Source organism: Phasianus colchicus, chromosome 12 (genome assembly GCF_987193195.1).
Source record: "Phasianus colchicus chromosome 12, bPhaCol1.hap1.1, whole genome shotgun sequence".
In the NCBI taxonomy this organism is placed as follows: domain Eukaryota; kingdom Metazoa; phylum Chordata; class Aves; order Galliformes; family Phasianidae; genus Phasianus; species Phasianus colchicus.
In genome coordinates this window covers 19,734,775-19,757,710 of record NC_143447.1, presented here as the reverse complement: position 1 = coordinate 19,757,710, position 22,936 = coordinate 19,734,775, and the positions used below count along the sequence as shown (strand labels likewise).

The 22,936-nt window shown below is 50.1% G+C and overlaps 1 protein-coding gene across 6 annotated transcripts in view; it reads right to left on the bottom strand.

Annotated features, from left to right (window-relative positions):
• Window positions 1-842: 842 nt before the first annotated feature.
• The window catches only part of GLCE (glucuronic acid epimerase), a 35,628-nt gene continuing 13,534 nt past the window's right edge, over window positions 843-22,936 (bottom strand). For 4 of the 6 annotated variants that reach the window (XM_031587897.2, XM_090149196.1, XM_090149197.1 and 1 more), the window contains 3 exons: window positions 9,972-10,531; window positions 6,778-7,023; window positions 843-4,488 (listed from right to left, as the gene is read on the bottom strand). In XM_031587897.2, coding sequence (XP_031443757.1) covers window positions 3,464-4,488; window positions 6,778-7,023; window positions 9,972-10,518 — 1,818 coding nt within the window. In that variant the 5' untranslated portion in view covers window positions 10,519-10,531 and the 3' untranslated portion in view covers window positions 843-3,463. Of the gene's footprint in view, window positions 4,489-6,777; window positions 7,024-9,971; window positions 10,532-10,859; window positions 11,451-20,979; window positions 22,822-22,936 lie in introns of those variants that run through there. The other 2 variants (XM_090149195.1, XM_090149198.1) reach the window with 2 other exon arrangements.

Genomic DNA, 22,936 nt, shown 5'->3' with positions numbered 1-22,936 from the left:
GGCCAGGAGGCAGTGATGGGCCCACAGGATGGGGGCTGCGTGCAGAACAGGGGATGCTTTCCCACTCTTGCACTCCTGTGTGGTTATAGGTGCCATACTGGGTGCCACCTGTTGCTCATCCTCAGCTAAACCGCCTGCGAGCCATTCCGCAAAGTGCTGTGAGGCCATGCAACAAGAGGAGCTGTTAAAACACTCCCTGCCCTGATGGTGAGTGTTCAGGATGGCTTTGAGCCCTTGCACTTCACCACGACAAACGTGAGCTTCACGTGACACAGTGCAATGCACAGCTTGGCACCCGAATGGCTCCTTCCCATGCAGGAGATGAGCAGAGCGCAGACACCGCTGTGCAGCATTCAGGAAGCGCAGCGCAGCCATGGGAGCCATCAATCACCCTCAGCAGATGGTAAATGCATCTTTCACCACAAACTGAGCAGCAAACATTCAGACCCATCACCAAGACAACATATGTAAGTCCTCCTCCATTTTTCAATGCATATGTTTTTAACGAACTGCAAAGAAAGGGGAACCTCTGATTTCCCCCATGCCCACAGGAGGGGACCCCAGCAGCTCCGCTCTGCGCACTTCCAGGACTCCAGCTCTGCTTCTGGTGAGTCCTGGTGACAGGTTGCACATTGGGACTGCTGGAGCAAAACCTGCCACCTCATTCTGGGTCAAAACCCTTCCAAATTCCCCATAAGGAGATGCCTCAAAGGCCATCAGGATGGCAGGTTCATGGCTGGGTGATGCACTGGCTGTGGTGGTGGACTCAGCCATCTCTTCCAGCCTCAGTGAGCTGCAGCCATAGGGAGGCAATGAAATAACACAAGCACTCAAGGCTTACCTTAAGATAAAAAAAAAGAAATTTATTTTACAATCTTATAAAGCAGCTTTACATGAAGCACAAACATTGATCCATTTACTTTGTATATAAACATAGTAGAACCTTTCCCTCTGCAAAAAGTCACGTCTCGCCGTATATAAAACTAACATGTGCACATTGTGCTTAAACTGCAAAGTCTGTACAGCTTTACAAAGGACCACCCTTTACAAGAGCATCCTGTAAACAATTTATTGCATATTTAACACATGGTGTATACCCCACATGTAAAAATGTAGAAAAAATAAAGTACAATTACAAGGTGAAGGGAAATAGCAGCTTTCGGTGAATGTCTTGCACAATGGCTGAGAAAACAGCACGGCCACACGCATACGGTTGTGCTTGTGTGTCACTGGTGTGCATACACCACGCCTCCAATCAGGTCTATGTACAGCGAGCCTCACGGGAACGTCGAACTGATCTGAGTCCCCAAGACCTTTGTCACGTTGACCACTGGGAAAGCGCAGGAATAAAAGTCATTGACTTCAGCCAAGTGATGGGCGCCCACGTCCGGCCATCCCCTCCCAGCTCTGTACGGAAAACACGAACCCAAGAGGAGCCCTCACACCAAAACCCTTTGGCCCCACAGCCCCTGGGGGCAGCGGGCTGATGTGACACAAGTGCCAAGGCCAACGGGAACGCAGTGTGGGTATTAAGGACACGGTGTGCCCAGAGCAGTGGCACTGCCACCGACCCACCCCAACACAACCATCACTGCCATGATCAACCCGATATTAAAAGCAAGAAGAAAGTAATTAAATAATAATAAAAAGAGGGCACGGTGGCCTCAATAAGGCACCGGCACCGCTGCAGAGCAGCGCCCTGGAAGTGTCTCTCGCTTCCCCAAATCCAAAATGGGCAAAAACCAGAGGGGATGCACAGGGGGAGATGCTCTGCTTGCAGCGAGGACCGGTCGCTGGAAGGAAGCACGTCGGTTGGGTTGCTTTCTCTGTGCACACGTGTTAAAAACAAAACAAAACAACACTAAAAATAAAAATCAGCTCTGCTAACTTTGGTATTGAGATTTCTCCTGCGACATCTGCTTTTCACATTAAGCGACACGATCACACAGCACGCCTTCGCAGAGATCAAGTAATTACAAAGTCGCTTCAAACATCTGCAAGAAAAAGCACTGAAAAAGCAAGAAAAGCAAACAAAAACCAAGATGCACGCCGTCCTCACGCCCAGCCTCTCCGCAGTCTGAAGCAACTCTGTCCTCTGTAGGAGCACCTTAAGCCAAAGCACACCAACACCTGCAGCATGTCAGGGGATCAGTGGAAAAGCCCCGCAGCGATACATGATCGCAGCACGCCAGGACGTGTTGGCAGTTTTCGTGCCTGGGATGGGAGAGCAAAGCCCAGCACGCCTGCACAGAGCTGACGAGCTGGTGTTTGCTGTGCTACCAAACAACACCATTGCCATCTGATGATGCCATCACTTTTACCCTTCCAGAGCCAATGGAAACCTCCAGGCTGTGAAGGCAGACCCATGGTGTGGGTATGGGCTTACAAAGATGAGATGCAGACCATCTGCTCCTCTGCGTGCTGCCAGCACAGTGGAAGTGTTGGGGTTCTGTCTGATGACTGGTGTCGGGCAGCAAAGGCCAAGCAGTGCTAAAGCACAGACGGAGCTGTAGAGCCCTATGGACTGATTGTCATTTTTCAAGTGCTGGATCTTGGGAAGCAGGTTAAAAATGAAAACCCCCATAGGACAATGCTCACCGTTTCAAATTACATTTCCTGCACGCCACTCGAAACGAGCTCCACGCCACACAGGAATTCAGCACGGGTCTCCTACAGAACCAAGCCAATGCTTACAGAAACCTCTCAGATGTGATGAAAAAAATACAGAACAGAACATCGGGCTCCATGAGAAGAGACTCCAGCTGCCGGGGGGGGGGATGTGCTGCCAGCTGCAAGCACCCCACGTGCGCCTGGCTCCCAGGTCAGGGCTGGTGCAGCCGCAGTGCTGGGCCATCCATGAGCCACCAACTTGTGCTTACATGGTGCAACGCAAAGCCATACGGCTACAGGACCTCCAGACAGAGAATAAAAAAGGCCGTGTCACCCCAGGGAGAGAATCCATACAGAAAGGAACACCTTGAAAAAGCTACGCTGTCCACTACCCAGGCTACAAGGAAACACACGTTTACAGCATTACACCACACCACCGGCAACGCTGTTCCAACATATACACAAATAGCTCCATTTCCAAAGAGGCCACATACTAACTTGTCAGGCAAGTGCTGGACTTTAGAGACCTGTATGGCTTCCGTAAATATCTTCCTGCAAAAAGGAAAAACGAAATCGTCCCCCAGCTCAGAGCACAGATGGGTTTTGCTTCGTGCAGGTAACGTCACGGTGGAGTGCTATGGAGAGCGAGCGAGCTGAAGTCCCCGATTCCTGCCCATCAGACCCAAAGGTTTTCACACTGGAATGCAATTATTTCAGGAGATCAGTTTTAAGGATCACTTCTTCGAAACGGTCCGTATCGATTTAGGATGCAACCTTTCCAGGCGTCCCCTCGCCGAGCTCCAGAAGCCCGAACCTTTGCCGCCAGCAGGCACGAGGGCTTTGGTTGTCAGCTCTAGTTGTGCTTTGCCCTGCCGCCCCGCAGGTAGCTCTTCCACCTCCTGACAAACTCTTTGAAAATCGGGGCCTCGTCGATGGTGCTGAGCAGCTGGAGCTGGTTGATGTGGGTGGTGTGGTAGTCCCAGCGCGCCAGGTTGGGAGCGGTGCCCAGCATGAAGTGCCGCAGGTCGTAGATGGTCCCGGAGCCGGTGTCGTAGAGAGGCAGCATGGCCTTCAGGGACTCCATGCCACGCTCATACAGCAGCCGTGCCTCCTTGCCCAGCTTCTCCCCCGCAGTCTCCTTCAGGTCGTAGAGCCCGATGAGCGAGTACATGAAGCCGTTGAGCACAAAGGAGCTGGGCGAGGTGGGGTACTCCTCGTACCAGTCGTGCCTGTTCATGAACACAGCCTTCACCCCGTGCTGCTCTGATGGCAGCTTGTAGGGCGCAGTGGCCCGCAGCGCGGCGCTGAGGAAGGCGTGCTCCTTGGTCAGCAGGTAAGCCCGCACCAGCGTGGAGATGGCCTGGCCCTGCGCCATGGCCGAGTACCAGCCCGGGTCCAAGGACTTGAAGCCTTCCCCCAGCTTCCTGGTCACCATAATGGGCCAGCCGCCCCGCTCGTCCTGGTTCCTCACCAGCCAGTTGCTCGCCGCGAAGAAAGCCGCCATGTGCGCGGTGGTCGATATGGTGACGTTATCGAGGAATCCCCTCCCCTTTGCGATCAGCTTCACCACCTTCTTAGGCATTATTTTGGTCTGCTTGACGGCCTTGGTGTTGGACAGCCCCACTCCCTTGCGCAGGTCGGTCACCAGGTCCCGTGTGACGGTGCTCCAGCCGGTGCGGGCCCCGATGCCGTAGTAGACGTCGCGCTCCCTGAAGGCGATGAGCTGCGTGTTGGAGACGTAGTGCACGGTGAAGAGCTGGTTCTTTTCCGTGGTCTCCAGCACCACAGAAATGCTCCCGTTGGTTACGAACTTGAGATCGAAAGAAATAATGAAATCTCTGGTGTTCCCGAGCTGCAGGGAAACCCCCTCGGTGTTCTCTGCAAAACAAACAAACAATTGCTCGGTGGGAAAGAGTTCGTTTCTTTAAAGATATCAAAGATAGGGAGCGCAGCATCCAGAGCTAACCAGACAAAACTCAAATGCTTTTAGGCGAGCTGATCAATAATTCAAACAGCCTCTGCTTTCTGTACATGTATTATTTAATTAAGCATAAAAGTAAAGCCGTGAGCGATGGCTGAGGCGGGGAGCAACCCGCAGTAACTGAGCGTGCCAGGGGCTCAGCACACAGCCCAGGCAGCCACTGCTGGGAGCCCAGTGCAGGAGGATTTGGGCAGAGGAAAGCCGAGGCAAGGAGAGTCATGGGGGATTCCACTGTGCCTTCAGGTGGTGCTGGGAGGACACAGGCCAGGAATCTGGGGTAGGGTACGACCTTAAGAAATACTGTCACAAACAGATCTTAACATTTAGTAGAACCGTAGAATCACGACCGTTGGAAATGCCCTCTGAGATCCCCAACCCACCCCACCATGCCCACTGCCCGTGTCCCTCAGTGCCATATCCCTGTGGAATATAGAAAGAACACATTAAAAGTATTTATTAACCTCTCAGTTGGCAAAATTCAGTTCAGTTTAAAAAACAACAATAAATAAAGCTCCCAGGTGGCAGCACCTAATGCAATAGCACCTAATGCAGCTAATGCGTCTGTAATGCCACGTGCAAATCCCACAGCTTTGAGGGCACAGAGGGATGACCAACGCTTAAAAGGCAGTTGTTTCAAATTAACAGTTTTCCATAGAATAAAACCCTCCCATGGAAGACCACTGTTTCCATTCTGCTACCTCCTGACGTGTGAAATATCCCATCATCTGCAGACGGAGGGCTGTGGCCACCAGCAATGGCTTCCCCATCTCCAACCACTTCCACTGCATTTCAAACCATGGGCACTTCTGCACTGCACTGTAGGGACCACTGTGCTGTGCCCTGAATATCATGCACAGTTCCATGTAAATAACTTCTGGTGCCACAATAAAGTGAACTATAATGGGAAAAGGAGCTTTAAGAAGGAAACCTAAAGGCTGTTTGTTCTTTCTACAGCCACAAGCGCCTCAAAGCCATTCCTTACAGCCATCTCAGACGAGTGGATGCAGACTGCAGCCTTCAGCCCTGCACATCACTCTGCCATCAATAAAGGATGAGGAGAGAACGCACAGCAGCTCTTTTAGCCTTCTCTCTCCCTGTATTTCTCTACTACAAAGACATGAGAGCGTTCGGCAGCTTTTCCCCAGAGGCCTGAGCCTAAGGTGCCAACTGAAAATTACTTCATTGTCTTTTTAAGTAATGGACTCATTAATTCTAATGGGTATTGATTGAGGAAAAATACATTACGTCCTTATTAACGAACCTGTCTGAGCACAGAGGAAACTCCTGCATGAAATAATCCTCTTCTCAAAATAAACCTCTGCTCAGGACGAAGCAGAACAGGGGAAAGTCAAGCAGGCAACAGCAGGCATGTGGTGTGCAATGGGCAGTGAGAGCCCACACACAGCCCCACAAAGCCAAGGCTCTGGGGATGTGAGGGCCCTCCTCCATGGGCCTGGTGGCAGTGGTACTGCAGCCTGGCAATGCCACCAACACTGGGAGCTGCTGGGGGGGGCTCTTGGTGCCCATCTGCCCATGAGGGGGTTTTCCTTTCCTCCCTTGGAAAAACATTCATCACCTGTATACGGTCACTGCAACACAGAAGCTGATTTAGTTACACTAAGAGAGGGCAAAGAGCACAGGAAACCACCCCTAACTGCCTGCAAATACAGCACTCCCTCTTGCTGTCTCTTTAAGGCAACCCAGTTAAACCAGAACGAGGTCTGCATGGCCCTCAAACTGCAAAAATAGTGGCATCCCAATGAAGAGATGCAGGGTCCCAGCAGCAGTCTTGCATGGGACATCTGCTCAGGCTGAAAACTGCCCCTCTCTGTCATCTCACATCATGCCCAGCTTCGCATACCAGCTCTCACATCATACTCCAGCACCGTGGGCTGGAGTGCTTTGCTTCCACTCTGGGACGGAAGCAAACAGGCTCAGGAAATGTGAGCACAGCTGCTCTGCTGAGCTGCCCTCCCAAAATATACCCCCATCCTTTTTAATTAAAATAAGGATGTTTCAAAGAGCAGTGATGGAGAGAAAACAGTTAAAAAAGTACACAACTCAATGATGTCCTCAGGTAAGGTCCTAAGGATGGAAAGCTGCTCCATAAAACAACACCGGAGGAAAAGGAGAGGAGCCCCCCGCTAGCAGCTGAGCGAGCCAACAGTGTGTCTGCCATAACCCACCTGGAGCAACAAAGTGTTTAACACTGGTGAACTTGGTTTTATCGGGCACTGTGGAAAGGGAGCAGCCCTTGGGCACGGCCCACTCGGCAGCCCTGCTGCCCCTGTCCTTCTCCTCAGCCGTTTCGTACACCTCGATGTGCGGGGGTTTCTCTGTCAGGTTTTTGCTGTAGTGGCTCAACCCGTACTGTGCGATCTGGATGGGATAGAAGTAGCCCTGAGGTCCCCACTGGGTGGATAAGGGCACACCTAGGAGAGAGGAGCAACGTGAGTGTTTCATTGGCACAGTTTCACACGTGAGTGTTTGCAATGCTGCACGCTCCCTTCCCCATTCCTTCCCCACCACAGATGATCCTGGCAGACGATGTGAGAATCATAGGATAACTCAGATTGGAAAAGACCTTCAAAATCATCAAGTCCAAACACAAAGGTTAACAGGCTTCATCACCAGCTGGACTCAAGGAAAGTCCCATTCACAGAATGAACTGTCCCCATTGGCACTGGGATCTGCGACGGGGCAGCACTGAGCAGAGGGGAAGGGCAGAGCAGTCCTTATCGTGGTCCTCCACGCATTCCCATCTAACTGCACCCTGATGCATCATACTGACTTTAACATGCATTTAAAAGGCCCTAACAGATTTTCCTCCCTTAACTCTGGAGATCACTCAGCCCCCACACGACATCCCATATAACACAATCCTTTAACGCTGCATGCATCTTTTCAAACTAAATGGCTGTTATTGCTGGACTGTGGTTTGAGTCACTTGGTGCTAAAGGAGGAACGTCCCAACCCCCAGCTGCCCCCATTACCTCGGCTGGGATGTGCCAATTAACCCAGCCACACACGTACAGAACAAAGCAAACACACATTGCTTAGCACAGAATGGAGGAAAGCAGGATTCCCCAAAGCCCTAGATTTTGTTTGGGGCAAATTCCCAATTGCAATCTAAGAATCCAAAGTGGGACTACACCACTGTGCCCCTCTTGCAGCATATTTAGCACTGCAAGCTTTCATGTGCATGTAAGAAGAGAAAAAGGAAGATGCAAATAAACAAGTTGGCATTCGTACCACTCTCCCCTTTGGCAATGTCAAGCTCAGAAACTAATACTGCAGTGAAAATATTGCTTAAACTCAATGGGAAAAAATACATTTTCATACATATTTCTGTGCTTCACGTTCCTAATAAATATCATTGATGGGGATGTGATGGTTTACTGCTGCCTGAAGAGAAAACCATCAGAGGAAATGTTTGAGTCTCGTGTGCTGTCTCCGTTCCTGGAAGCCAGCTCGCTCATTAGTGCTAAGCATCTGCAGTTAAAGGGTGCACTCGTTGAGACTGAAAGATGCAAAAAAAAAAAAAAAAAAAAGAAATGTGCTGGAAGAGCTTGACTTGAAATTCATACAAGATGACAAGATTAAATTCTCCAGGTCACAGGACATAACAACGCATTAACCTTGCAGAAAGGGAGAAGGTGAAAATACAGCACGAGGTTTTCATCATGCAACAACGTGTTTCCAGGGCTGGAAGCATGCGAGGCAAGAGCTAAACCTGGCTGAGTGTTTTAATACTCAAACTCCTCCTCTACAAGCATTTCTCAGCCCTGTTTGCTGGCTGCTAACTATTGCCTTTACAATAGCCAGGCTCTGGCACTGCGTTTCACAAGGATGGCTCCTAAATCACTGCAAAAAAAGCAAGGCCAACAGAGGAATAACCCAACAGTCAGGTGTGAAACGTGCCTGTTCCCTAAGCTGTCCTCAGTCAGCAATTACTGCAGCGAGAGGAAAGGAACCCCAGCCTCCTGCACACAGAGGATGCATAGCCACTGGGATGTGCTCACACCTTTGGTGATGAAGATGTTCCAGGAGGGCTCTGCCTACATCCTGCTCCCAGCACACATAATTATGCCACAGAAACAAGCGTAGGGAAAGTTCAGAACTTGAGCTGAGAGATGTCAGCCCTTTTGACAGCCCAGCTTAATCACCACAGTATGTTACCCCTACCCAAAGGGTCCCTTTCCCTTCTCCAAAACCTATTTGGCATTTGGACAAAGGATCTTGAACCAGAAGCCCTTGTTTGGCTGATGCCCAAGTGAAAAAGACAAAGTAACCTCAAAAACCAAGATGGACGTGTACAGGGCCCTGCATGCTTGTGGATGTGAACCCTGTGCAGACAAACTAATTGCATGACACGGCAGCTTTCTGCAGGGACTGGCAGGGGAAGAGCTCACATCAACACAGCAGAGATCACCAAGCACTGAGATGTGTGAAAACTAACACATTTCAGTCCTTCAGCGAAAGCTGGTCTTCAATTTACAAGGAGTGCCACATTCTATAATAGTTTTATTTGTTTTAAAATCATTGCAATTTTTTTAATTTGAAACCCAACGAGAACCTCCTGTGATTAAATCTTTACCCAGATACGAGAAGACCTCAACTCCCTGTGTGGTTCAGTGAGAAGCTCCTGGAGAGGTTCTCCTGTGCCACCATTGGATGTGGGGACAGAAGAAAGGGCACTGTCAGTGTTTTCTCACCCACATGCAGTTCTGCCTATAGGCAGCTCCCATACTTCTAACCCTCAGAGAGTGCACAGGGATGGACTTGGACAAGATCTACCCTGTGCCATAGCGCTGAGCCAAACCCCAACAGCTCTTGGGAGCGGCACAGAGGGATGGCTCAGCTGGGGGAACTGAGCACTGCCCCAGCCACGCAAGGAAACAGGATATTGTTAAAGCACCAGGAGCACAAAGCCAAAAAACCAAGCAGTGAGCAGTGGCGTGGTGTCACAGCTGCCACCCAAACTGCTGGGCTCAGTGAGATGGGGCCTGGTGCTGCACACGTGCCCACAAAGGAGCAGAGTCTCCTTGGGAAGCAGGGCCAGCCCCATGGCTTTGCTGCTGTGTTGGCTTGTGCGATGGAGAATTTGGCTCCCTGACAGACACAGCAAGTGGCAATGGCTGTCTCGACACTGCAGAGGAGCACCCCATCCCAGCCACAGGACATGGCTGCAACCTGCAGAACCAATGCCACAAAAAGGAAGAACAGCAGAAGTCGATGTGATGCTGCAGACTGCACCACATTTCCTGATCCCCGATGCATTTTAATCCACGCTGTCGTGACAAAATTAGGAGCGCTTTGCATCTCAGATGGCAAATTTCAAAGAGCATTTCAACCGAAAAGGAAAACGTGGAGCACAAACCTTCAACACCACTTATGCACTTCACTCTGTCTCGAACCTCTACGTTGTAGCCCTCGAAGGACATAAAGACCCCATCCGGGTGGTAAGGTGCTCTCTGTGTGTATACTTTGGAGTAGCTATGAGAGAATTCAAACCTGTCATAACCATCGTACTGAGCAATTTTCCCATAAACCTCAAAGTATTTCTCTACCCAGCTGAACGGCAGGAAGACCTCGCTGCCTTCCCTCCTCCCTTTGATGGTGTGCTCGTCGTTGATCAGACAGTCTATCTCTTCATACTTCAGCCCTGAGGCTTTGTTGAAGCCTCCCACGACGGGAGGAGCCTTCTGCTGCTCCTGGGGTGATGCTTCCTCGCTCTGCTTGCCCACATCCCGTGCGGGGCCACTGCTGGCAGCGGCTGCGCGGCGCTCGGGGCCACCTGGGCTGCGGGGAAACGGTCCGGCCCCATCCGAGGAGCATCTGTTCCACAGCAGCACCGTCACCAGCGTGAAGAGAGCGCAGATGATGATCAGAGTCTTGTAGTTGACCCGAGCTGCCAAGCAACGCATATTCACACCATACCTGCAAAACAAAGGGAGAGGCGTTCAGGGAGCGGCGCCCAGCGAGCTCAGGGCTGGAACTACCAACAGAACCCCGTGGTTGGGAAAGACCTCCGAGGTCCTTGAGTCTGACCATTGGATTTCCTGCTTTCGTTTGCTTGTGTGATGGATAATTTGGGGTTTTTATTTCTTTATTTCTTAGCTTGATGCATAATTGGATGTTCTGAGTCCAATCACCCATCCCTTGGTGCCACGGCTCCTAAATATCACCAGGGATGGGGACTCCAGCACTTCCCTAAGCAGTACATTCCAATATTTGATCAAATTAAAAAAAAATAATCATAGAATACCCTGTGTTGGAATGGACTCATGAGGAATGCCAAGGCCAGCTCCTGACTGTATGCAGAGCAATCTAGGAGTTAAACCAAGGTGAACTCAGCTGAGCCAAGAGCAGCGCCCCAATGCTCCCTGAGCTCAGCAGGTCAGGGCCGTACGCACCACCATCAGGTGCAGAACCTTTCTTAACTCCCTCCCTGTTGAGTTTAGCCCCAGGCCCCTCTCTGCAGGCATCACTCAGCCACACAGAACCATAAAATCCTTGGAGATGGAACGGAGCTCTGATGGCCATCCAGTCCAACTCCCTGCAATGCACACAGACACCACAGCTACATCAGGCTGCCCAGGTCCTGATCCAGCCTTGCCTCTAAAGCCTCCAGGGGAGGAGACTTTCCTCTTATCCCCCCCATTGTGTTGTACATCCAGGACCGTGCCATTCCACGCTCTCACCATCAACGAGAGGCCGAGCAGCCATCACAACATCACCACAAACATTCAGATGGAAAAACCACCACCATGCCCAGAGCAACGAGAGGATTTCCAATGGAACAACCCCACAACCAAAGCCTGGAGCCTGGCAGCAGTTCACACAGCTGAAGTCACTTTTTTTTTTTTTTTAAACTATTATTATTTTCAAATGGAAACAATCAATTATCTCCCACCAGTCTTATGCTCCTACACTGTAAGCACCATCTGGTCAGTTAAAACCGGACTTTAAAAGAGAAGTGCCCTGTTTGCCAAAAGCCTGGCTTGCTGCAAGCTTTTAGAGAGCATAAATTTATATCTAATTGTATTTTTATGGAAACTCTAGCATAAGAATAAATCCAATTTTCTGCATCAGCAGATGGTTTTCAGCAATGATGCTTTTGGGATGACCTCAACAAACACGTTCTGCTCTTTTTACACGCGGGGATAATTCACTTTTAAAGAGTGAATAACATTTCTGACTCCTACCTAGAAAACTCAACATTAATTAACTCACCTGGATTAGCAGGGGATGGGCAAAGGGATGGGGAACATCACCACCATCCTCTTCTCACACCCACTACCCCACATGTGTGACTGTTTCCAAACAGCCCCATGTGTTACCCCCCAGTTGTGCACAGTCCCTGGTCATGCTGCCTCAAAGCAATTTTAGCTCAGCTTGGTTCTGCTCTGAAAGCACACGTGCAAAACCCCAACCACAGAAAGGCAGAGGGATGGGGCACGCAGCAGCTTTTGGGACCCCGAATGGGAGATGCTGATGCTCAGCTCCAGCACAGTGTGAGCTGCAGTGATACTGAGCTTTTATCAACTATAGATGAGCTGAAGAAGACTCAGGAAGAAAAGTGGAGTTTTCACTGCATGAAATTATACCAGGCATTGGAACATCCAGAGCTGCCAGGGCAGGAGAAAGGCTGACTGTGTGGTACATGAAGACATGGATTTCTTTATCCAGCTGCAGAAGAAAGAATTCAGAATTTCCATGAGAGAAAGAGGTAATTTAAAGCTGCAGAGGGGCTGTGTTAAATGGGCCTATTCCCTCGGTGCTCTTATGAAAAGCATTTCACCATATGATACTTAAAGGATTTGATGATCGCAGGATGGAAAAGCATTTTAAGGCATGAAGAGGGGGTGGGGGGTGGGGTGTTTTCTCCTATTTGCTGGTACAAAGGTGGGTTGACATCAAGAACCACTGGGCTAAATAAACAAACCAACTGGATTTTGCTGTGGCTTTGTGATTTCTGCCTGCAGGAAGGACAAACTTTGCCATCCCATGCTGCACATGTGCCATCACCATTCCCAGCTGTGCGCCCATCACAGCCTCTCCTTCAACTCTTCTCACCATTGGCATTTCATTCCTTCCTGCAGAGTTTTAGGGTTGAAAACACGATGAGGACTCTTTCTTTTGGAAAATTCCAAGACACCAGAGCCAAATTTCCAGCCCGGCAGCTCAGATGCCTTTCCTCTATCATCACTGCTCTGCACAGAGCCCCATACATCCACCAAACAGGGCGGCTGCTGTGCTGGGCTGAGCCGTTCCAGAAGAAGAAAGGCAATGCAAACAGAAGAACGGCACCTAAACCAGAATAATGATTCCTGGCACAATAAGGATAAAAGAGAGTTTCTGCGGGAAGCTCTGGATTTATCGAAGGGACCATTTTGTTTAATCCTTGGTAAGAGATGGGGGTGCCCACAGCCCCGGGCATCGCAGGCTGCTGGCAACGAGCCCCTGCAAAACAGAGCAGAGAAGCTGTGCTTCCCTGGAAAGCAGAAACCCTTCTCCATTCCTATGCTGCCTGCTTGCTTTTTGCTGCTGGACTTTTCCCAAGCAACCAGCCCTATGGAACACAAGGTGTTTTAAGAGGTCTTTTCTTGCATTTTGTCCCACCCCAAAACACCTCTGCTCAACTGCACGGCTCAAAGAATGGCTTTAACCCTGCTCTGCACAAGCACACAGACACTTCACGCACCTATCTCATTTTCCAAGGAGAGAGAAAATGACTTATTTCCAGCAGGAAGGTCTCCTAGCACTGCCCCACGCTGCACAGCACAATTCCTCCTCCTGCACAAAGCTCCTACAGGAAGGCTGGGTGTGCCAAGGGCAGGCAGGCATGCAGCCCTCGCTTCTATTTCTGCTCATTCTGTACAGACAGCATTTAGCAAACAGGACCAACGAGCCCTGAGCAGACGGCCCAGCTCCACAGGAGCTGAGGAAGACTCAGAAAAACAACCCCCAAGGCGACTGACTTCCCCAAGCCACGGCGCTGGCAGCAGTTCAGGGCACTCCCATGGAAATTCTCCGTGCTCAAACAAGGATCAGAAGGGACTGAGCCGCAGAGCTCTGGGACACACAGTGCTGCTCCCAGCGAGGAGCTGGGTTCCTGCTGCACTGCGATAAGGCACCGCCTGACTTTGAAGCCTGTGTGCCACACTGAGCTGCTGAGAACAGAGAGAAAACACGTCTCAGATTGGCAGTTCTGTTCACGCGTTCGACCCGATGTTTAAAGAAGAGCAGAGCAGAACTTCAATCTGTGCCCTGACCTGAAGGTGTACCCAGCCACGCACACGGCCAGCCTGCCTTTCCATTTCCTGCAATGAAATGCTGGTGTTACATAACACACACAAAAAAATAAAGAACTCAGGCCTTGTTTTTAGTAACTGTGGAAAACCATTCTATCAAAACTTCTGACCTTTTGCCAAAGCCTTCTTCTGTCTCAAAATGGGATATTGGTGAAAATGGGATAACGGCTCTGCCCCTCCATTGGCTCTTCAGCACAGATCAGCTGTATAATCCTCATTGGATTGCTGGGCAGGAAGGATCTAACATACAGAAACCACAAGTCCATCCCACAGCTTCCCAGTGCACCCAGAGCCTTACAGAGCTTCATTCATACCCACGCACCCATGAAGCACCAGGAGAAATGCCTATTGCTGTGCAGCAGCTCTTGAAAAAGGCGCAGCACCCACAGACACCTATGTGTCCTTTGGTAGAAACGGAGATTTGCATCTCATTTCAGCATTAGATACACTCATTATAGGGCTCTGTTTGTCAGTGGTGGTGGCAGTGCTTTTTTGATCATGGTTTTTCGGGGGTGCTGTTGGCACAAAAACCCACAGCACAATCCCAAAGCATCCGAATATGCTTATGCTTCTCATCCCATACAGCAAGCACAGGTCTTCCTTCTCAAACCCTACACACTGTGCACGCTTTGAAGGGCGTTTATCAGCCTGTACTAACTGAAAAACCAACTGCAGCTCCAAAGTATAATTGCAATCTGAAGTGCACACCAAGGAAACAAAGGAGCACTGAGGATGGCAGGCACCCACCTGCACTGCCTGCAATGCACTCAGGGCATTTCTTTGCACAACTGCTCTGTGTGCATTGGCCTGGCCGGTCCCCTGAACCTGAAGCAGCACTCACCTACTGGAGCACTGCCAAGGTGCTTTTGTTCTTCCAGTAAACATGCCATAGAGCACTGCTAAGAGCTCCAGCTCGGTGCCTGCTGTGTGCCACGCTGCCTTACTGGGGTGCGCGGATCGGAGGGACTGCTGTGCTAATCATCAGCCCATTCATCGTACAGCCCAATCCATCTCCTTGCTTTCCGGATGGATTAAGCTATTAAACCCCTCACTAACGGCACAAATAACAACTCCAAGATCTGGCTGCTGCTCACAGAGGCATTGCAATGCCTCTTCCTTAACTATCCAGTATTGCGCTGTTACCACACAGATTAACAAAGCACGAGATGAACCATTTCATCAGTCCCTGCATTCAGGCTTCGGGAGGAAATGTGGGATCCAACACCACAACACACAGGTGAGGTCCTCTCTTTACACCTGTAAAGTGCAGTGAGGGGCAGTGCTGCCTGCACGGATAGGTGGGATGCCCTCGTCCTGGTGCCAACCTGTGCACTGCATGCTCACACCTTCTGCCCATGCAGCAGCAGTCGGCCTTTCCCAGCAGATCAGCATCTGAGCACAAGAGGGATTTTTGTGCAGAAGTTATTTTAAGTGATTGGTGGAGTCGGTGCAAGACAGAGCAGTTAGCAGCTGTGATTCTCACAACACATCGTGTCCCAACAGCCTTATGTGAGCTCTGCGACGCAGAGTTGCTACAAAAAAGTGTTGAAATATGAAGAATGCACAGGGTTTCTGAGCAGCAGCGTGCTAATTCACATCCTCAGACTGCTTTGCTGATGGAAGCCTGCAGTCAGCCACGAGGACCTTCATCTCAGCGGTGGGGAAGTGTCAAGGCAGAGTCAGGAGCAGCCAAACCATAATGGAAAGGAAGGAGAGCACAATTACAGCATCACAGCGTACAGCACAAGCAGATGACACCCAGCCACAAGCTGAGCTGAACACAGGGATGTCCCAGCAGCAGGGGACAGGAGCACACAGACCTGGTGCAAGGGGAACTCTTTGCTGGGAGCTTAGCCTGGTATCAGCTGTGATAAGCCGGGTGGAAAGCCACATGGACCCCTGATGCATTTACCTGTCTCTACTGCAAACCCACAAGGAGTGAACTAAAATGCAAAGCTTTGCTGTCCTTGCTTTTGAGAAGTGAGGGCAACATCAAAACCATCCGATCCTCTGACAGCACCCAAGAGTGGCTGCTGCAGGAGAGCACTGCTGCTGCTTGTGTCAGCAATGCAACGTCACTGCAAATCAATGGAAAAACACAGAGGTTCAGGTCAGAAGAGTTTTCACCATTCATTTCACATTACCCCATTGCTGCTCCTGGCTCATCAGGAGTGCTGGAATGTTGTCACACAATTCCATAAACATCAGCAGTACATTCTGCAGCTCCAGCCATCCCACACAACACCTTTTTGGGACTGGGACACCCCAGTTGGAAGAACCTCAGGGATCCATGCTTTCCTTCCCAGCAGCACTGCACAAACAACAGAGCCACGGAGCAGAGAGATGCAGGCACTTCTGCTGCCAGCTCATGACAGTGCCTACAGGAATTCAGCACAGAGCGTGCTCCAAACGACAGCTCAGACATCTGGCAAGGATTTGGCATGCCTGCCTGCATGCAGCATCCCCGCACACCGCTCTGAGGAGCTCTCCTTGGAGCTCCTGCAAACTCCAAACCTGCTGCTTTGCTGCACCGTTTGCTATCAGCACAAAGCATTCATATTCCCACTCCTACATATTTCAAAGCTACGTCACTGCTTCTTTCCCCATGCAAAAAGCAGAGGTTAAGGAGCACAGTGCTTTACAGCAGATAAATAGGATATGTTTTAAGTCACAGAAACTGGCTAAGAGTGCCCTGTTTTTACTGCACGGCAAACGCCAGCACTGTGCACAGGCAGTTCCTTGGGCAGAGCTACTGATGGCAGCTGCAGCAAAATTAGCTATTTCCAAAAGAAACGACCTACACAACAATAAGCACTGCAAAACTTCAATAAAGTGATGTTCCCAGGAAGCTTCTGAAGCTCAGACTGCAATTGCTTTCCCAGTACCTTCCCAGTGCTCCCATACTGCCCCATAGGAGCAGGCACAGGTCCCTCATTTTAGGACCAGATGTGTACCATGCTTGGGACCACAGGTCTCCAGCCCACAGCTCTGAACCCCCCTACTTGACTTGCCCCAGAGCTTGTGTTCAGACTGCCATTAACCCCAGCATGGGTTTTTTCCTATTTTTCCTACTCAGAGCTGACAAGGCAGCCCAGCACCGGTACAGGAAGCCCAAGCTAATGCACAGATGCTGCTTTCAGGCAGCTCCAGCTTCTATGTACTGCACCACAGTAACTTCAGTTCTGGTTTCCGGAATGCAGCCCATGAATGCAGGTAGCACGTAATAAGCTATAAGAGAGAGATAGCCTTTCAGCCACCTTTTTTTTTTTTCTTCCTAATCCTTTCTACTTCGGCTCCTTGGAAGAGCTGATGAGAAAGGAGGGCAGAGTAAAATTAGAAACGATATAAAAGCGAGCTGAAAGGCGCTCCATGCAAACGGCTCCAGCTGCGAGTCATCCTGCACTGTGGTTTATTTGCATTATTTAATACTGAAGGTGATTGCTGTTAAACAGCTCACACACACACACACACACACACACACACACACAGAAGGAAAAGGTCAGAACAACTGCTGGGAGGAGATAAAGCACTTCCAGAGGACACCTCTCTTTGGGAGGAGCAGCTCAGGGAGTGCCACAGTGACGGTATGGGGAGAGGTGCAGCATTGCTGCCCACTGCTTCTGTGCTGTGCTGAGATTCCAGTTCAGTGTGGACAACTGGTTGGTTGTGTTTCTTTGGGGATGGACCATTTTACCTCATTTCCTAGCTGGTTTCATTCCAACCCAGTCTAAGAGGCCGTGGCTTTGCTCCTTGTGCTGCCTTCTCCTTACCAGCCTGCATCCTTCTGGGATTCTGCTCTCCCACAGTGACCTGCAGACCCCCACGCACCCAGCATGGGGACAAGCAGTTGTGCCTATGCCATCACATGGAGCTGTGGCATGCAGCTGTACGAAGGGATGAAGTCACCCCACGTGGACAGGAACAAGGGCTGTGCAACTTGCACGTGCAGAGTGAGGTTTGTGCTAAAGCTCAGAGGGGCAGCTCTGTCCCTGCACTCAGAACCCCATTTGCCATCAGCATCACTCCATGCAGTAATGAGTACTGAACCAGCTGAGTTACAGCCAAACGTGGTTCTCAAACCCCACAAATCACAAGTTACACAGATATCCCAACTGGACACCACAGTTCTTGCTGATGAGACTGCTTAACCTTTGGAACCAACCAAGGGACTGAAGGCATCCTGACCACAATTTCTTTCATCCAAGTGAGGATAGGCTTTCTGAAGACACAGCATTCTGCTCCAAAACCAGATCTGAAGTCAGTGCTAACCCAGAGAAGCCACCTGCAGACCTTCACTTCACAGAACGGACATTGGCAGCTCTCCCTGCTGGAACACACCAAATCCACATCCTCAGCCTTTCTCCCAAACTCCTTCCAACTCATGGAGCAGAAAGCTGCAACCCAACCTTACTGCTCTGCTCAGGCTCAGAGACAACTGGAGCTGCTCACTGCAGGGGCAGCACCACCAACCAACACCACAGGGGAGGACAGAAGCACAGGAACATTGCAGCACTCAGCACTGCTCTCCTCTCCCTGGGCACGCACTGGGCTCGAAGGCTGGGCTGCAGAACAAACCCCTCTGCCTTCCCCATCTTTGCCTCCCCAGTCCCATTAGGGCCCTGCAGGAGCCTGCTGGGGAGCACAGCACATGGCCTCACTCCATCTCTGCAGCCCATAGCATCCTTCTGCTCGCTCCTCACGTCCCACCATTAACCCATGGGTGCTTTGCTGCAGACATCAGTTAGAACTCGCTTCCTCTCCTGGACTGCACACGTTTACCCCATGTCTGCAGCTGTCATGTTGCACGGAGTTTCATTCACAAAGAAACAGCTACAACGCAAAGCAAACCAAGACCCTCCTCACGCTCAGCTGCTCTCCCAAAGCACCGCATCCCACCCACCTCCCCACTGCCTCAGGTCCTGGGAAGCACTGCAGTGCACACAAGCTCTGTGCCAGCCCACAGCCAACCCAGCTCACATCAGCATCCCCCCCCATGCCAGGGAATGGACAGATCTGTGTTGGCACACACAGCACAAGGAGAAAAGCACTCTCTTCCAACACCACTTTGTACATCTGTTCCTGTTGCTAGAAGAAATTTTTTTTGCTGTTTACCCCTTTTTTCCAAAGCAGCTTCTGCTTTGCAGAAGTAGGAGTTGGGTTTTTTTTTTTCCCCCTATTTTAAGTAAATTGCTGTGAAACATCAACAAGCCCAATTCTTCCTCCCCCGCAAAGGTAGGCAGCTATTGGGCTTGTGGCAGCAACGCAAAGATTTCAGAATACAAAGGAACAAACGGGAAGGATGCAATCAAGTTTGCTAATCTGGGGAAAATCAAAGCGAACTCGAAGCTTTCAGAGCCCAATTTAATCCAGAACTCCTTCATTACACAGCATCTCCAAAACAATCAGCGTGTGCAGAAATTCTATTTACAAGCAAGAAGACCACAAAAACCGAAGGCCTTTCAGAGTCATTCTGAATATGAACTCAATCCCAAGGACACTCTGATGCTTAGCTACACACCAGCACACTTGACCTTTTGAGCGTGACTTGCAGCAAATTGGATATGACTCAACTGATGGTTGCTTTTTCCAAAAACATGTGTTTTCCAATGGCAAGAAGTGCTGTCCGGGACCCTGGGGCAGCAAGGCAGCCCACGCAGAGGACGTTCTCCATTGGCTCTGCGTGACTCTCATCCACTGGCACAGCAAAAGCACAAGTCCCAAACAAGTCCCAAACAAGCACTGCGGCTGAACAGGACAGAGTAAACCATAGTCACCCAAAGAGCTCTGCCCACCTCTCCTCCCACTCTGTTCCACACATGCAACTATCAGATCTTACACGAGCATAAATATGCTTTCAGTTTTAAGAGCAGAATGTTCTCATGCCTTGGGGCAACGTGGCTCCGTGCCCAACCAGCTCTGCATCCCACAACTGCACAGCTGTAGTGCTCGGTGCCAGGGGGCATCCCAAGGCTGAAAGCCCCAAGCTGCTCTGCAGACAGGCAGAGGTTCAGCTGTAGGTACAAGATTTGGATAGAGCTTTAAAAAAAAGAAAAAAAACCAAAAAACCCACACCCTTAGCAAAACCTACAAGAGAATGCAGTTATTTACTCCAGGGAAATATATTCAGAATGAAACCTTTTGCGTTCAAGAAGCCTAAGGAAGTGTCTGCTCAGTGAACACTCACTCAGAGGGTTCATTTATTGGGAAATCGTGGATGTCTTCGTAGCTCAGATGCAGCACTAGGAAGGCCAGGGGCAGCACTGAAGCAGCCTGAGCTGGCCTTGAAGCCTCACGGAGCACCGTGCTGAGCTGGGGCAGCAGTGCAGGACGCAGCAGTCAGCCCTGGCTCCACCCGTGGCACCGTACACCAGAGATGCAGAGCTACAAAGGGAGGAGCGTTGCATCCACCCGTGTACAAACACAGGGATTGCTTTATAGATGGGTTACATCTGTCCCACAATAAGGGCATTCATCTAATGAAAATAAATTAGGAAAGACGTGCTGGGACCGACAACGATGCCATGCATCAGCGCTCACCCTGACCACACGGCAGCACTGCAGGCAAAGGAGCTGCTCAGATGAGAACCACCCCACAGACACACCTCATCACATCACTATAAAAATGGTTTATTAGCAAAACACTTCCAAGCATCATCCGGAACTTTACAACACCTGCTTTGCATGCACTCAGTGTTTGCAGTGGATTTATGGCTGCGTTGTCGCTGCTTCAGAACGTCGGTGCTATTAATCCCAGGTCTGCCATTCACAAACACAGCACTGCCAGCATCATCCTTTCACAAGTGCTTTTCTAACGAGCAACCAGCGTCAGCATGGCCAAAAATTTCTGCAAACACGCAGCCATCCAGTTTGCAATTAGCTCCAACAATAGTTTCGCTGATGATACTTTTTAGACCGAACGCATCCAGCAGCACGCACTGCAGAGCACTGCACAGACAGGGCAGCACCACTCATTGTGAGCGAGTGGCTTTGCTAAGCATTTAAAAAGAAGGTGTTCTCAAAGTAAACGTCTTAAGCTAAATTAGAAGCATTTAATATTCTATGCATACTTACATACACATAGGAGCACCGTGAGCATTTACCATCACTGGAGAGTGCTTGCTTGTGAGCAAGGTGCCATTAGCAAAGCTGCTGGAGAGTGCTGACTCCATCCATAGTCAGTGCATGAGGAGGTGAGAGGCTGCACCCTCCTGCTGGAGTGGCTGGGGGCTGCATGGAGGTGCTTGCAGAAGACAGGGGAAACCCAATTAGGAAAGCAGCAACATCTTTGTCAAAAAACAGCAAGCAATTAAGTGCCTCCAACACACGGAAGATGTGTGTTAAAGCTGATTGTTGTCCATCAGTCAATGTAATTGCAACTCAAACACAACCTGGCCCATGTAATTAGCTGGAAGCCTCATAATGAAACAAATTGCTAAGGTACCTCGTGTCAAGGATATGTCCTCCAGTGCCAGGCAGGCAGAATGCTGCTCCTGTCAGGTCTCACGTGCGCCTGGCCAGAGGGAAGCCAGATGGATGCCCTCCCTTCTCCCCTCCACCAGGGACACCCAGGTGAAGGCATCCTTTCTTCTCCCCTGTGCTGCTCTTAGGAGCTCCTTTTGTTCCATTAGTGCTAAGCCTTGCCATCGAGATGTGCTTACAGACCTCCAAGACCCCCGCAGAGGAGCACACAACATTTTCCAGCCTTCAGTGTGCTGCTGGGGCAGCCAACCTGCACTGTTTGGCATCGCTCAAGAAGCACTCTGCCAAGGCTGGAGGAGGAACACGGCGTCAGATGTGCAGTTGCAAAGAGCAGGAGCACTTTTCCAGGCAGCAAATGGTCATCACTTTCTTGTCCGAGCTGATTTTGGGGCTCTAACAGCTGCAGGACAGTTTAAGGCTCTGTCTGGCTGTGTTTGAGCTGCAGACACCTGCTGAGCTCATTGTGCCTTTGGGTTTGCAGTCCAGCATCACTTACCCGCCATTATCATGCCCTGGTCTCTTAATGAGTGGTTTAACACACAGTTAGCAGCCATTCACTACCACACTTACACCATAAGGAGGAGAAGGGAAAGCTGCAGCTTCCATTTCCAGCATGGGAATTAAAATAAGAGACAATTAACAGCCTGCAGCCAACTCTCATTCCACCAGGTAAGCAGAACTGGGCTCAGCAGCACCAGGATGCTCACAGGTTTCCCCATTCAGGCCTGCCTTAAGGAGAACCTTCTGAAACAAGAACTTTTCCATGTGCTGCTCGTTAAGAATTAGCTGAGGTCTTAATTAAGACAAGGCAGGAACAGTAAGCCATAAAATCCAGATCTCCTCCGTGATGTAAGGACCACCTGCACCTTCCTGCCTGCTCACACCACACAAGCTGTTCCATCCATGGCAATAGCTTCTCTTCTGCTCTTCCCCCTGCGGATTAATTATTAGTCCACCCAGCCCTGCTCCTCCATCACATTAACGGATTCAATGTCATTTAAAACATATTAAATACAGCACTACAGCAGCCTTGAATAACTGAATAATTCACAAAGGCAAAATAAGGCCGACGTGAAGCTGGCAGATCTTACAAACATCATTCTTTAACCCACCCTCCCAGTATTGTTTTGTTTTTTTTAAACCAATACCAAACTTGGGGGCAATTACAGCTGATGCAGTTTGAGCAGCAGCAGAATAACTGTCAGCATCTCCTTCAAAGCACTGCTCCATCCCAGCCATCACTTACAGGAGAGCAGCATCACGACAGGAATCAGAATACCTCTGCTCCTTCTCCAGGATTCAAACCAAGCTGCTGCTAAATATGCATAATGCCCAGCTGCATTAACACATTAAAGCTTTGCAGATTGCCATCAATGCTGCTGCTGCTTAATTTCACCCATCCCTCACCATTCACATCTTCAACTACTTTCATCCTAAAAAAAAAAAAAATAGAAAAAATTCACTTTAAATATAAAAACCTCATGATGCTCACATCAGCAGATTGCTGAGTGCATTTAGGAGGATATAGATTTAAAAGCTGGCAGCAAAA